Here is a 14,509-nt window from a genome sequence, read left to right on the forward strand (position 1 = left end):
AAAACGTCCTTCAATGCGCTGATTAAATCTGTAGATTAACATAATCATTATTATTATTATTATTATTATTTGGCCTTCGGACTTTATATTCATAGATATGTACCTATCCACTACGTATCCAACGTCTTTTATTTACCCTAAAAGCTCGGCCACTAGATGACGCGGTTTACTTTATGCCTTGTGACCAAGACAAAACATTTCTTTCAACTTCTGCTTTAGAGCAAAGGGTCAAGACAAATGAAGCATGTCCCGTTGGCTTGTTTGGTGTTACATATCACGCCTGAAAACCACCAAAGCATGAGACGAGTAGTTTTAATTTTTGGTGAACAACCACAGAAAAAGCACCGAAATTAAACATGGTGGGTGCAGTTCCGTTAAGATACAAATGACGCACAGAGAATAAAAGAGATTATTGGAGCAGCGGCAGCCGCATCTGCCTTTGCAATAATGAGTCATGCGTAAATGCACATCAGCTAAATATGAATCCTGAGACCTTACACGTATTTATGGTAAAGCTTTCAGTCGGATTTATTTTCGCTATTAAAATGAAAATAATGCATAAGGGCTTTCAGAATATTTCAGTTTTGAACGCACTTCCTGAAAACAAATGAAAGCCACACCTACTCTGTGATCTACTAATACAAAGCAAACTTTCATTTCAGTTTAGAAGCGGCGTAGGACCTCAACACTTGTTTCTCAAACTCTGAAAAGATTTTTCACAACCATGAAAGTCCTTCTACTTGCATTGGTGGTCCTGATCCATGGCACTAATGGTAAATATGTTTATTTTTATGCATAAATGCTTGATGTTGTTTATTCGTTTTGACTTATGATTGTGGGTTTAATCTCTAAAAAAGCCTATAAGTCTGTGTTGTTTTATAAGGATCCTCGTTTGCCATTGTCTTAAGAAATCATTTCTCTAGAGGAGACACTTTGTTTTCTCTTCTGGCCCGTTCAGACAAAAACAGGAACTTGTTGCTAGGATTACCTAGAGACTCTGAATATGTACATCTTTTATGTACACAAAGCATATTGTTTGGTTCATCACAGAAGACAATTATGCAAAATCTTGTCCAGCTATCTGAGCCTAACAGAGAAAACTTACAATCGCTGAAAACTGGTAGAACCTGTTTCTGGTCATGTTATCATCAACAGGATGCGTGTTTCAACAGGAGTATTGCAGCTTGTTATTAAGTGAAGCCGGAAAGGTGATATGATCGTCATTGTGTGAACAGGGCTTCTACCCATACATGTGGTAAACATTAAGCTGTATATCTCTTATTTGTGTCCATACGCAGCAACTTTGATCATCAAAGGCCCAACTGAGTCGATTCTGGAGGGTGAGTCAGTGACACTGGAATGCCTGTATACAGACTCTGACCTCAATGTCAGCCAGGTCCACTTCGAGTACCTTCCTCCGGTGAGTCCTGAGTTTGAGTGGGTGGACATGACATGACCACATTTGGGCCCCCCTAGATTTAAGGGGAAAAACTGGACCTTGGAAATATGTGGTTGTGGTGTTACAGGCAATGTCTGTAATTATTGTTACTAAAACTGTAAGTTCAAAAATATAGTGACTCATAAAATTAGGGTCAGCCTAAGGTATAGACAAATTTTGAATTGTTTAGGGACTCCTGCAAAGAAAACCCTCAGAATTTAAAGGTTATATTAATAGAATTATATATGAATGCTAATTTAACCATTTCTGCCGCATGTGTCTGAGCTGAGGGAACATTTAATGCACACTGTAACTGTTTGTAAGTGAATCTACTTTTTTTCTTTACTGTGGTAACTTTTGATCAAAACAGTTATCTTTTCCATCATTTTTGACTCTCTCAGGTCTGTAATTTTGAATTGAATTCAATTGAACTAGTAAAGTTGCTATCTCTTTCTACATGGAAGTCAGATTTTTTTTTATTTCCAAGTTGGAAATACACTATATTGCCAAATTTGTCTATCTGCTTTTACATGTATATTAACTTTGATGAGATCCTATTCTTAATCTTTAACCATTCTGTAAACATCTTCCACAATGTTTAGTAGTGTGTTCATAGTTAGATGAGAAAACCAGAATTGCAGCCTCCACTCTAATTCATCCCAAAGGTGATGAGGTCAGGACTCTGTGCAGACCAGTCAAGTTTCTCCACACCTGCAGCCATGGAAGTGATTCTAACATGGGAAATCAGTGATTTGGTGGTGTGACCCAGAACTTTTGGCAATATAGTGTGTGGCAAGAACGGCACCTAAAGTTGGAATTTCTAATGGGGTAGTTGGAGCTCTCTGAGGAGCTCTAAATTCATATAGGCATATTGGCTTCATATTGGATTCATATTGGCCTTTTTGCATTTAGTATACAGGGAAATGTACAGGTGAACACCATTTATCAGTACATCTGATGGTCTGCATTCCATTACACCAAAGGCACACATAGGATTATAAAATATCTGTATTGGAACATGTTCTTTTTGTGTTTGAAAACATTAAAACGACAAGCACATTTTTAAAGATTTTTATTACTAATTGTAATTACTACCACAACAATTAGCAAATCCCACTGTTTTCCAACTTGCAATTTGAATGTGCTCTACTCTAGTGAATTTTAGATGCCAGCTATGCCTTCCAAGACAAATTAAATGCACCATAATTTCCCCACTTGTATTTTGAGCTTAGGGCCTCATACAACCTTGGCCCTGCGTGATTTTATTCAAGAATTGTTTTTCATTGTAGACCGATTGTGTGAAGTGTATCACCATGTAAAAGTTCACTGAACTGAGCACAGTCACATGATTTGATATTGAAAACAAGCTAATTTGTAAAGGTTCAGGTGTTCCCCTTTGTCATGGGAATTTCCAGATGGCGTAAAGTCTCATCCCACAGTTTTCACTTTACAGTAATGTGGTGCATTCATATTGCTTTTAGATTACAATCCAATTACCATAAAATATAGATTGGTATATAAAATGTAAATACAAGCAAAACACAGAGACGCAAGTATTGCACTATGCACTACTCCGAAAACTTTAAATTTATTTGAAAAGAGTACGATGTTTATGTAAATGTGAATGATTCTTGACCAGTGCTTCTTTTTAATGCTTTAGAGAAATGGGAGAGGCATAGGCTGCTTTGCTCCATTTCTCACTCTTTAGCTTTCTGTAAGCTTAGGAGACATTCTGCTTTTAAGGCAAATTTTCATACAGGCCAGGGTCTTTTTAAAAATCTGCTTTCTGCTCAGTTTTATGTTTCATAATGTGTCAAATGTTTTGATTGTTCACTGATGTGACATCCAGATATGCTTGTATAGTTCCTTTTACCACTGAACCGTTGTGGTTTAAAGTTCTCTAATATAAGTCACCGAGACAATATGGTTTCATATTATTACTGGAATTAAAAAGATATTTCTGGGTGGATCCAGATTTGGATTACTGCACAGCTGCTGTACGGTGTGTTTTGACATCCCCCCTCCCACACAGTCAAAAGGATGTGACATGTCAGTTTTCTGATGTCTTAACCTTTGCATCGAAATTACAGTCATCACCTGCATTCAGCAGATATATTTTGCTGTAATTTTCAGGACAATTATTATTGTGGTTCACTGCAGTCGAACAGATGATAGTGCCTTGCAAAAGTATTCACACCTCTTAGGATCTTTTACATTTTCTCACACTAAGCCCAACGTCTTTATTGTATTTATTGGGACATCATTTGAGAAACAAACACAAAGTATAGTATAATAATGAAGTGGAAGGACAATAATTTTGCTACAGCTGTGGCATCAAGTATTTTAGATATTTTCTTTTCACATCTAGAGACTGAAGTTTTTGCCAAGTCATATTTACAAAATAGCCCAGTCAGATTGCATGGAGAGCATATTTGAATATGTGAATCAATATTCAAGCCTTTCCATAGATTCTTGTTTGGATTTAGTTCTGGACTTTGAATAGGCCATTCCAACTACTTTGTTCCAAACTATTTCATTGTAGCTCTGGCTATATGTTTATGGTCTCAGCTAACCAGAGCACCTTCTGCCACAAATGTTATGTCCCATACATAGCTTGTGGAAAGCTGAAAGGAGACTTCTTATGGGCTTTTTTAAGCAATTTAACTTTCTTTGCAATTTTCCATGGAGGCCAGATTTGTGACATGCACAACTAATAGTTCTCCCATCAATAGATTCTCCCCTGAGCTGCTGATGTCGGCAGCTCATCCAGAGTCATCATGGCCATTTTGTCATTAATGCTGTCCCTCCCTGGTCTGTCAGTTTAAGTGAAAGGTCATGTCTTGACAGATTGTGTGATACTCTTTTCCTTTCCTTTCGGAATGAACAGTGCCCTTTGAGATGTTCAAAGTTCAAGATATTGTTTTATAATCTAACCTGGCTTTAAAACTATGTACAACTTTCTCGATGCTGTGTTCTTTGTCTACATAATCCTCATCATAACAACAAAATATACTAATATATCTTTGTGGTTGCTAGAGTGTTAAGACTTTTGCAAGGCACTGTAGGTAGTACATCTGAATTTACAAGTACTATTTATAGCAGTTTGATTATATTTTGAAAGCTAAATCCTCCTTGCCTCTTTTACTTTCTTTCTTTCCTCAGTATCAGTACTCAAAGACATTGTGGCGTAAAGTCTGGGGGTCCAACCTGGGTAGATGGTATTGCTATGGAGGAGACGATTTTTACAGCGAGGAGGAGGAGAGTAGCGGACGTCTGCATATTCCCTACCCAACAAGGTTTTCTGGAGTGCCCTTCCGCTGTGTGTCAGACAATGAAAACGCAACCGCCCCAGACAATGCGTCCGAGCCACTGACCTTCAAAGTCCAGTGTGAGTAACCTGGTTGCAATGGGAGGGTTGGTGTGTAGATGCAGTCTTCTTAAACAGTGAACATCAGTTACACTTAAAATAAAATTTAGCACTTTATTTTGTCGATGTTTTACAGAAGTGAGATAAAGATCAAACTATTACGTGATGCAAATGGACTACTTGCAGTTTCACTCTTAAAAAAGGAAATGGAGCAAACTAAGAGTTCTGTTTCTAACAAACACAGACACGTAACATCGTAACACAGACATTATTGGCTATATGACTAAACAGGAGGTGTCTAAAACATATTTACTCATGTTTGCAACTAGCAAGAAGAAAAGACGACGGATTCCTCACATTTGGAGTAGAAAAATGCATGAAGAATTAACAACAGAAAACACAAATTTTGAAGACTGCAGCAGAATTTACACTTAAAACAACATCACATAATAAAGATCCAATGCAAATGCTCCTACCTAAGAAAGGTGGAGTGATTTTCATTTTCTGCTCCATGGAAACGGGCAGACTTTGCTGGTTAGGCTCCAATTTGAAACTATAACACCAATGTGGGAGACTTGCATTAAGTATTTTTTGTGTAGCCGACCAGGATTTGTCCTCTCTCTGCTCAGTGGCCATCATATCGACAATGGCTGTTTGATCGGCTCTGCAGCCTCATGGGAGGAATCAATAAAAAGAAAAGATTAGAATGAGCTACAAGATGGAAGGAGGCAGAAAGCTGGATGGACGTGGGCCATCTATTGAAATGGAAGAGAAAATGAGCCATTATTCACAACACTGCCTCTCTAAAGACTTTGATAAGATGAAGCCTATCATCGTTACTATTGATCACTCGTAACAGCCTGCATCTATTGGAGGCATTCATCGTTAAGGCCACATGCTCTCAGGTATTCTTAAAAGATCTGAGCTTTTTCCAAATGCTGCTGCTGAAGGGATATGTTCAGTCACATTGCAAACACTCAGACAGGTTGCCTCAACATGCATTAAATTAGTTGCATCATTAATACCTGATCAAGTTGTCTCATCTGCACTGCATTTCCAGACATGAGAGAACTGTCAATGTCTATGGAAGGCTACACCAGCTACCTGGGCGTCCCACAGGACCTAAAGGTACGACTCGGAGATGATGTAGAGCTGAAGTGCTCGGTGAGCTCGTCAGAGGAGCCAAGCTACTACTGGCAGAAAGAGGTGAGAAAGCTTTGGGTATGCGCACAGAGGTGGTGTCCTCATTATGCTTTTGGAAACTTGTCAGTCTCTCTCCTCCTATCTCTGGATGTGACCTCTTTATATTTCCTCACCAGGTCTCTGCCGGCCTCTTGGCTTTGTGCAAGCATTCTATTAATTGTCTCTCTTCTTCCAACACATCTCTCTTTCTCTCCCTGACTTTCTCAAATCTCTTTATTCTCCCTTTGCTTGCCATCTCTCTCTCTATTTCCTGAAAGAAAAGGGCTCTGTGTTTAAGTGACTGGTTGACTTAGTCTCACCTCTCACTGGGAATTGCAAGCTTGCCCACTTAACAGAGGATTAATGGTCTAATGAGGTCTAGACAAGGACCAGTCAACCTGAAAACAATTATGTGGATAGATTTCTAATTATTTTTGCAGTGTTTGGTTAACTGGCATTGAATAATTCAGCTAGGCACTTCACTGAACTAAGAAAATGTTGCCAAAAGGAAATTAAGATGTCTCGTTTAAAATGCCAGAGTGACAATTGGCATGTAGAACAAGAACCTCTTTGACTAATAGTCAGTTGACATATAATACATGTTTGGTTTTAAAGGATAGGTGCATCTAAATAAATTAGAATATCACCAAAAAAGTAAATTTATTATGTATTTCAAGCGTTTATTTTTGGTATTTTGATCATTATGGCTTATGTAAGACCAATAAAATAGGATTTTTAATACATAAAATAGGATTTTTAATCCATAAACCTTGCCAGCAGAGGGAAACATGACATGCTCTAAAACGTCCTTGTAGATTACTTGGGACTTGGTAAAAAACAGTGGACCAGCAGATGACATTGCTCCTGGAATCATCACTGACCGTGATAACTTCACACTGCTCCTCAAGGAACTTCAATTCTGTGCCTATCTGCTCTTCCTCTATATTCTGGAACCTAGATTCCAATTAAATGCTTTGGACCAAGGAGATGTCTAGTCCCTTTTCCTAAATTAGACACTTCTGATGTTGTATTCATTTCAGGTCTTGCAAAAGGAATGTATCAGTTCTTAAAGCGCTGACTCCAGCCACAGGCCACACCTTGTAAATCTTCTTTAGACTCTGGAATAAGCTTTCTTTCACAATCCTCTCAATTTTATGGTCACCCTGTTGCTTGTGTGCCTTTTTTGCCACACTTTTTCTTTCCAATTAACTTTCCATTAATTTGTTTAGCTACGAAATTCTGTGAGCAGTTAGCTTTCTTAGCAATCTCCTTGTTAAGAATGTCAGTGACTGCTAAGAAAAAGATGTGATGTTCTAATTTTCTGAGAAGCAGGATTAAGGTTTTCATTAGCTGTAAGCCATAATCATCAAAATAAATACCAATAAATGCTTGAAATATATCACTCTTTTTGCAATGAATCTAGATAATGTAAGTTTAATTTTTTGTATTAAATCACTGAAATATATTACTGTACCTTTTCTATGATATTCCTATTTATTAAGCTGCATCTATACATTCAATATCAGCACTTCCTCTGCAAATACTATGTCTCCAAATCCTGCTTGGATATATTTGGGAAGGCAGATATGTTTGCAGTATCTTTCCTCATTTTTTGTTTTCTTTCTCAATAAGTTGGCTCAGGGTTAATTCTTGTTAAAGAGTCACCACTAATCCGGGTTTTTAATGGATTTACAAGTCCAAATCTAATTCAGTGGACTTGCCATGGTGCTAATGCTGTTTGTCCTCTGCATGATCGCATATAGGGCTTTAAGGTTTTTGTCATAATCTGTCGCACAATGCTCTGCTGTCACTTCTAATGAAGAGTAATAATCTTGGAAAAGGTTGGTATGATATAGATCAGCTTTTAGAAAAGTCACATTCATAGAAACAAAATAAAGTAATTTAATGTCTCACTTCACATGTGATTGGAGGTATTTTTTCTGTAAACGTGCATAAAAAACCCTCTGTCTTTGACAAGAGGTGTTCCAGTTTGACAGACAGCCGGCGCGAGCGCTTTGGCCCCCAGAAATGACAGCAGGACAGAGGCAAGAACAGCACACTGCTTTTGGGTGCCAGTGGATTTGCATACAAAATGCTGCTTTGGCCAGACCTGGCCTTTATGGGAAATCCTCTTAATTCAGATCCATTCAAACTAAAATGCACTTTCCTGGCAGGAACCGTATCTCCCAAGAGCCAAGTCATTTGCATGGTGTAATGTTTTTTCTTTGTTGTTTTTATTTTTTTTTTCACCACACTCTTCCACATTCATTTGTCTTCCAATTCTTGCGTTTGGCTTATTATTTGTTTCTCCCCATGTTAGGCTCTACCTCATAATAGGGCTGCTATATCTGTGTCAACAATTCATCCTGCTCCCCTGCCATCTCATTATGTGTTGTGTTAACAGGGAGCTTTTGCAGCATCATTCTTCGCAGATGATGCTGTTATCTGGGTTATTGACTTGTGTTGATGCAAGTTCACTCTTTGGGATTACTGCTGAAATAAATAGACTTTTTATTTAAGACTTTTGGGACTTCTCCCTGAAGACATTGCACTAGCAGAATTTTTTGTTTCTCTGTCTCCATCAGAAAGTCTCCATATTTCTTACAATCTTGGTCTAATTTACCGTGTCCCACTGCTCCTCCCTCTGCAGAATACCAAAAATAACTCCATTCTTTTCAGTTCCTTTGTGTTTTCCTTTTGATTTGACTCAAAGTTTGTGTTTGGTGTCTCCTTTGTCAGGGAGCACCATATGCTCTTATTTCGTCTTAATTTGTGTACTTGCAGGGCCAAAAACAACCTGACCAATAATACCCTCTTTCTTAAGCTCTCTTTTCTTTCTGTTTTTTGTAGGGTAATGACTGGATTCTGCCTTCCTCTACGCTCACACTGAAGAAGGTAAGCACGATGGATGAAGGGAAGTACACCTGCATGGCAGAGCATCCTTCAGTGAAGTCCCTCACCAAGAAGCGCACCATCAGCATCACCCTCCTGCCTGGTAAGCTGAATGGTCGTTGCTAATCTTCATCCTGAGAGTTTGTTCACTACTTCCTCTTTCTGAAAAATGATGGGGGTTTGCTTCCCATTTGTAGGGGAATTCATGTCTCAAAAGGAAATTGTACTAATCTGTTGATTGTTCAATCAGCCACATAAATGTCACAGTAAAGGTCAGCTCATGTGGATGTTATGTCACGGAGCAGGTGCAAAAAAAGTTTTTTGTCTCATGTCAAAGTTAGGCTTTCATATCAAGGCAGAATAAAAAGGATGTGATGCTTCCACTTGCAGAGGTAAGCATGTTTCGCAAAACTCCCCACATAGTTCTTATGAAAAATAAAAACGCATCTAAAATGTCACACATGTAGGGTGATCACAGCTGAGGACAGATACACTCCATATCAAATAAATGTCAGAACGGCATAAACTCGAAGGGATAATTATTTTGGGATTTAAAGGAAGCAGCTATCATATATGACCTTTTATGTTTTCTTTCCTTTTGACAGTATAATCGACAATGCTCAAATCAAATTATTTTTTTTTATAGTTTACAGGTGCATCTTAATACATTAAAATATAATCATAAAGTAAATTTATTTAGTAATTCAATAAAAAAATGAATTTCATGTAATATTGATACATTGATGCAAAGAGATGCAGTATATTTGAAGTGCTTAAATAAGCCCAAAATAGCACAATGGCCAATAAAAACTATTTTTTATTGCACAAATCTTATGATATTATCTACACAATCATTAGAAATATTGTTTCCACAAATATAGAGAAGACTGATGATTTGAGAGAAATATGAAGCAAAGCTCATTCAAAAGGGCAGGAGAGATTCACAAAGTGTGGACTGTGGCTGGAGTCGGGATTCAAGAGTTAACCCATTCAGATGTATCAAGGACATGGATTAAGCCACTGCTGAACCAGATGTTTAAAGCATCTTTTCAGATTTCAACTGTTGCTGGGTGGTCCAAGGTTTTCGAGAGAAAACTAAGGTCCCAGAGTCAGGGGGAAGAGAGGAGAGGCACAGAATCCAGATTGCTTGAGGTCCAGTGTGAAGTTTTCACAGTGACTGATGATTTGGAGCCACGTCCTCTGTTTTCTCAAGTGCAAAGTCAGAACAGCTGTCTACCTGGACATTTTAGAGCATGTCATGTTTTTTTTTTCTAGCAGGACTTGGCATCTGCCCCAACTGCCAGAAATACTGATGCCTGCTTTAATGACTGCAGTATCAATATGCCTGACTGGCCACCAAACCCGCCTGATCCAAATCCAAGTAGTCCATGAACTATTGTCAAAAGGAATAAGGCATGAGAGAAAACAACATAGACGAGCTGCAGGGCTTCCTTATCACCTCAAATGAGCCACAGGCTGATCACCAAGCTGCACTGATGAAGTAATTCATCAGAAGTAGCCCCAACCATGTAATGTTCGGCTTTTTGAATAGAGTTTGTACAATTAATTAGGTTTTTAGTGATATGCTAATTATTTGAGATGTTCCTGTAAGTTTATTTCTCTAAGTCATTACAGATCTAAATGGACAGAACATACATCATAATTTATTATATAAAAATGATGAACATATGCTTTCTCTAGCAATTGGCTAATTGATCTTTGTATGTATGACTTATACATTTTCCTTGCTTTAAATCCAGGCCATAACTTTGATTGCAACAATGTACTTAATCTAATTACAGCCTCCATTTGCCGTCATCTTCAGTAGCACTGACCTGTTGATAACTATTAATTTACTGCAATTTTTAAACTCTTGCAGGGCTTTTGACAATAGAAATTATGCAACTGCTGGGATTAAAGTAGTGCATTACAGTTTGGGTTAATGAACACTGCTGCAATGACTCATTGGCACTCCTCCAGCACTTTCTCTGTAGTAATTATTAAACTCACGTCTAGATATCGGAATAAAATGTGGTCTTCCCTGATGTTTTGGTGAATACACCACATACCTCTGTGGTTCCTTTGAAGGGGTCCACTACATCAGCTGCACAAACCTTAACCAAACATTCCTGGTGTGATTCCAGCTGCCCAGAAATCATCTTAACATGCTGTGTGTAGTAGAAGACAAAGCAGGTTTGCCTGAATTATTTGTTTTTCTTTGTTTTGCCCAAAACTCTAAAGACCAGGTTCAGAAAATGCAATATTTCCTGCACATGCAAGACAATCACCCATTTTTAAAAATTCTGACAAGCAGACAGGTCAGTGCGACGGTTTGTATGAATCAACATGGCTTCTCACACACTGAAACAAGAGGCTGGCTGGAGATACTTTTTGCCTTGAGGCATTATAAGGTCTGCAGATTTTAGATTCTGTGTCATGCATGCTTCCCTTCATGTCTGTCTCACAGAGGATGCTGCCTGGTATGAGACTACTAATGGGAGACTCTGGTTGATGACCTCTGCGGGCGCAGCGTCTCTGCTCGTGTTCATCCTCTCTGTGAGTGTCTTTCTGTGCCGCAGGGCCAAGCGGATCAGGACCAGCAAGGGGCCCATGTAAGTAACCATTGTTTGAGGGTTTGTATCTGCTTGTTTTTCAAACCGGCTGCTTCATACACTCTGAAAACGTCTGGTCTTAAAACAACCCAATTCGGATTCATTTCCCAAACAAGTCCTGGGTCAAGTATTAAACTAATTTAACTCTTAGTTGATTTAACTAAACAGAATTGGGTTATAGAACTTGCATTAGGTGCTGGGTTAGGCTTTAGTGCAGTGATGAGATTAGCAAAGAATGGGTTGAAAATAACCCATAATTTAGGTTACTAAAGAACAGTGATGCACCAATCAATTGGACGGTGCTTAGAACTTGCCAACTTTTTATTTTACTCCCAATACATTTTGATGCCTAAATGAGAATAATTTTGCAATTCCTTCATTTTACATTGGATTTAAATCTGCTACCTTTGCATAACAACTTGCAAGATAGTTTTTTATTTTATAGTCAAAACTCTTTGTTGCATTTAAATGAAAGAAAAACTTGCAAAAAAAAGAATTCATACACAATATAATTCCTAGAAAGAAAAAAACCGATTCGCTCAGGTAAGCATCGAAAGATTAGACCTCAAAGAAAACCAGAATTGGTTTTGCACTATCCATCCATTTTATATAGCTGCTTAATCCCTGTAGGGTCATGTAGGTTGTGGTGGTGGTAGGGGGGTTGTGTGTTCATGGATTCAGTGCCCCTCTCTTTTTAACATGATCAGAATATCTTATTTGAGGAAGAGCTAGATGCTGATCACATAAACAAAGCCAGAGAGGAAGGTGATTTGTTGAGCTGTTGTCTACCTCTTTTTCATAAGAACACTCACCGGGCCGCCGCCTAAAAATCACTTTGGTTAATAGCATCTTAAATCATATTTCAAAAACTGATGGCTAATATGTCTTTGAATAGAGGTGAATGGGTGTGTTTGTTTACTCACATTTGCTTCCCTTTTTATCCACTCCTTTAGTCTTCTCTTTTTACTTTGCCTTAATTTAAACCAATACTGCAATATTTAATTTTGTCGTGTGACAGAACAAAGGCAATTTTATGTCCAGAGTGTATGATGTTGGCTATGAGTGAACCAGTTAGCACATCCAGACTGAATATGAAAAATCAATCACATGTAGCGACTATAAACTACTTTAGCTTCAAGAGTTCTTGAAATCAAATCTGTCTTCTAAATTATAAATACATTATTTTTTAATCTAAAGCATCAGTTCCACCTTTCCATTTAGTTCTTAACAGTTTCAAGTAAAGAAATTTCCTATAATGGCTAATATTTATAGAAATATTCCACCCAGAAAATCTTACATTTTATAAACGATTATAGACAGAAATGTGATGTCTAATACTTGTCTAATGCTATTTACCGAAGAATAGATAATCTAAAGGCAAGCACTCATTTCTTTAAGTATTAAATAGATTAAAGACTCAGATGTTATCACAACTCTAGTTGACTCTTAGATGTGAAGAGGAAGAACATGTTTAGTATTCTAATTAGGACTTTTACAACTTTTGTCTTAGAAGATGATTTAAAATTGGAGATAGTTACAGCCCACTAGAGAATCCGGCATCATTCACATCAATGTTTTCTCAGAACAAGAAAAATGTCCCTTTTTGGATCTGACGTCTGCTGCCGTCGTATAGGAGACATGCGGCGGCCTTACACATGTCCAAGCAGAGCTTCACCCAGAATAGAAAAATAAATGTAGCATACAATGGAAAACAAACAACCACAACTCTAAAGACTGATCCAGTCTTGTGACTCAGGTTTGGTCCAGTTTCCTGTTTTAAAGAAGGTTTGTTCTTCTGAGGTTAGGACCCATGCTTTTTTTCATGTGAAGAAACATTGAGGCCAGCAGTTTAAGAGTAGATGTTTCATGTAAGATGATAGTTATGTTATAATGAATAAGATTAGCCAATCAAAACAGTTTTTCCTCTGTAACATCAGACAGCTTCACCTTAGCTAAAACAGATCATTCAAGCTACTTTACCATATTTTATTCTATTTAAAAATTACTTTTCCAATTATTATTTGACATTGTTTAACATTCAGTAGTGAACTTTACAGCAATCAAATACAAATTATTTCAGTTAGAAGTAGTTAGGCGTCATAATCTAGTATTTTGTTTAATAAGGAAGTAAAACACAGCTGCCGATAGCTGTCCAACAAGTTGGGATGTCAGAAAAACAGCCATTATTATCAGAGTACTAGCTTAATATTTAGTTGGTTTTCAAAAGAATAAAATTAGCAAGCTGAAATGTCCAAAGTTGCTTCTCACTACACTCAGTAGTTCTGACCCTTGACCTCATCCTAGATTTTTTTAATACTTCTACATATTTCCATCTCATAGAACATAGAGACCTTTTAAGCAACTGGTAAAAATCTTTGGACAGTATCAAAAGCATACAAGTTTCTTATGATATTAGAACTTTTTCTTCTGTTGCTGTATAAGGAAAGGTTTTATCCTTCTCACAGATGCTTTCATTGACTGTTTCTCATGAGCATTTTTTGTGAGTATAGAAGGAGCTGTGTGCAAAGAAAGACAGCACAAGAAAAGATAATAGACTGCCATGTTTGCCTCCAATACTTTGTTACAGCCTATAATTTCCTCACTTCTACGTTTTGAGTGCCTGCTGCGAGATCAATCCACTGATAATCGTGCTTTTCTGTCTTTCCCTGTCTTCCTCTCCGCAGTGATGACCACTCTCAGAAAAAGCCCATCTACAAATCAAGCGCAGAGTCCCTTCCTTCCACCTGCGCAGACAAACAGCCACTGGTGTGAACGCCCAGGCAGGGATGAGAAAGTTAGAGAAGAGGAAGATGGAGTGGATGGCCACAAAGGGAGGGGGTGGGGGGATAGGGTGAGGTAAATGGGGATATTTGAAGACTGTGGTGAAAAAAATTGAAATCAGTAACAAGCTGGGTGTAAAAAAATAAATAATGAAAAATACTGGGCAAATGATTGCTTTAGTGATGCCGTAGCAGCTTTGCCTGTGAATGCAGACTGCAGTTATGTATCTTGAACAGA

At 37.9% G+C, this 14,509-nt stretch overlaps 1 protein-coding gene across 1 annotated transcript; it reads left to right on the plus strand.

The window, feature by feature from the left end:
- The first annotated feature begins 630 nt into the window (after positions 1–630).
- On the plus strand, positions 631–14,286 carry si:ch211-79k12.1 (uncharacterized protein LOC568891 homolog). The gene is made up of 7 exons (XM_047356166.1): positions 631–773; positions 1,299–1,420; positions 4,601–4,826; positions 5,866–6,011; positions 8,838–8,982; positions 11,347–11,491; positions 14,176–14,286. Exons 1-7 carry the CDS (start codon positions 725–727, stop codon positions 14,261–14,263), a joined length of 921 nt encoding a protein of 306 aa, XP_047212122.1. The 5' UTR covers positions 631–724; the 3' UTR covers positions 14,264–14,286.
- The last annotated feature ends 223 nt before the right edge of the window (positions 14,287–14,509 follow it).

The sequence above is a fragment of the Girardinichthys multiradiatus genome, chromosome 3 (genome assembly GCF_021462225.1).
Source record: "Girardinichthys multiradiatus isolate DD_20200921_A chromosome 3, DD_fGirMul_XY1, whole genome shotgun sequence".
In the NCBI taxonomy this organism is placed as follows: Eukaryota; Metazoa; Chordata; class Actinopteri; order Cyprinodontiformes; family Goodeidae; genus Girardinichthys; species Girardinichthys multiradiatus.

What these genes read in the sequence shown, in the direction of transcription:
- si:ch211-79k12.1 (XM_047356166.1), top strand. Translation starts at nt 725, where the DNA reads ATGAAAGTCCTTCTACTTGCATTGGTGGTCCTGATCCATGGCACTAAT. An exon ending in GCTACTACTGGCAGAAAGAG is followed by an intron (nt 6,012 to 8,837) that starts GTGAGAAAGCTT and finishes TGTTTTTTGTAG; the next exon opens with GGTAATGACTGGATTCTGCC. An exon ending in AGGACCAGCAAGGGGCCCAT is followed by an intron (nt 11,492 to 14,175) that starts GTAAGTAACCAT and finishes TCCTCTCCGCAG; the next exon opens with TGATGACCACTCTCAGAAAA.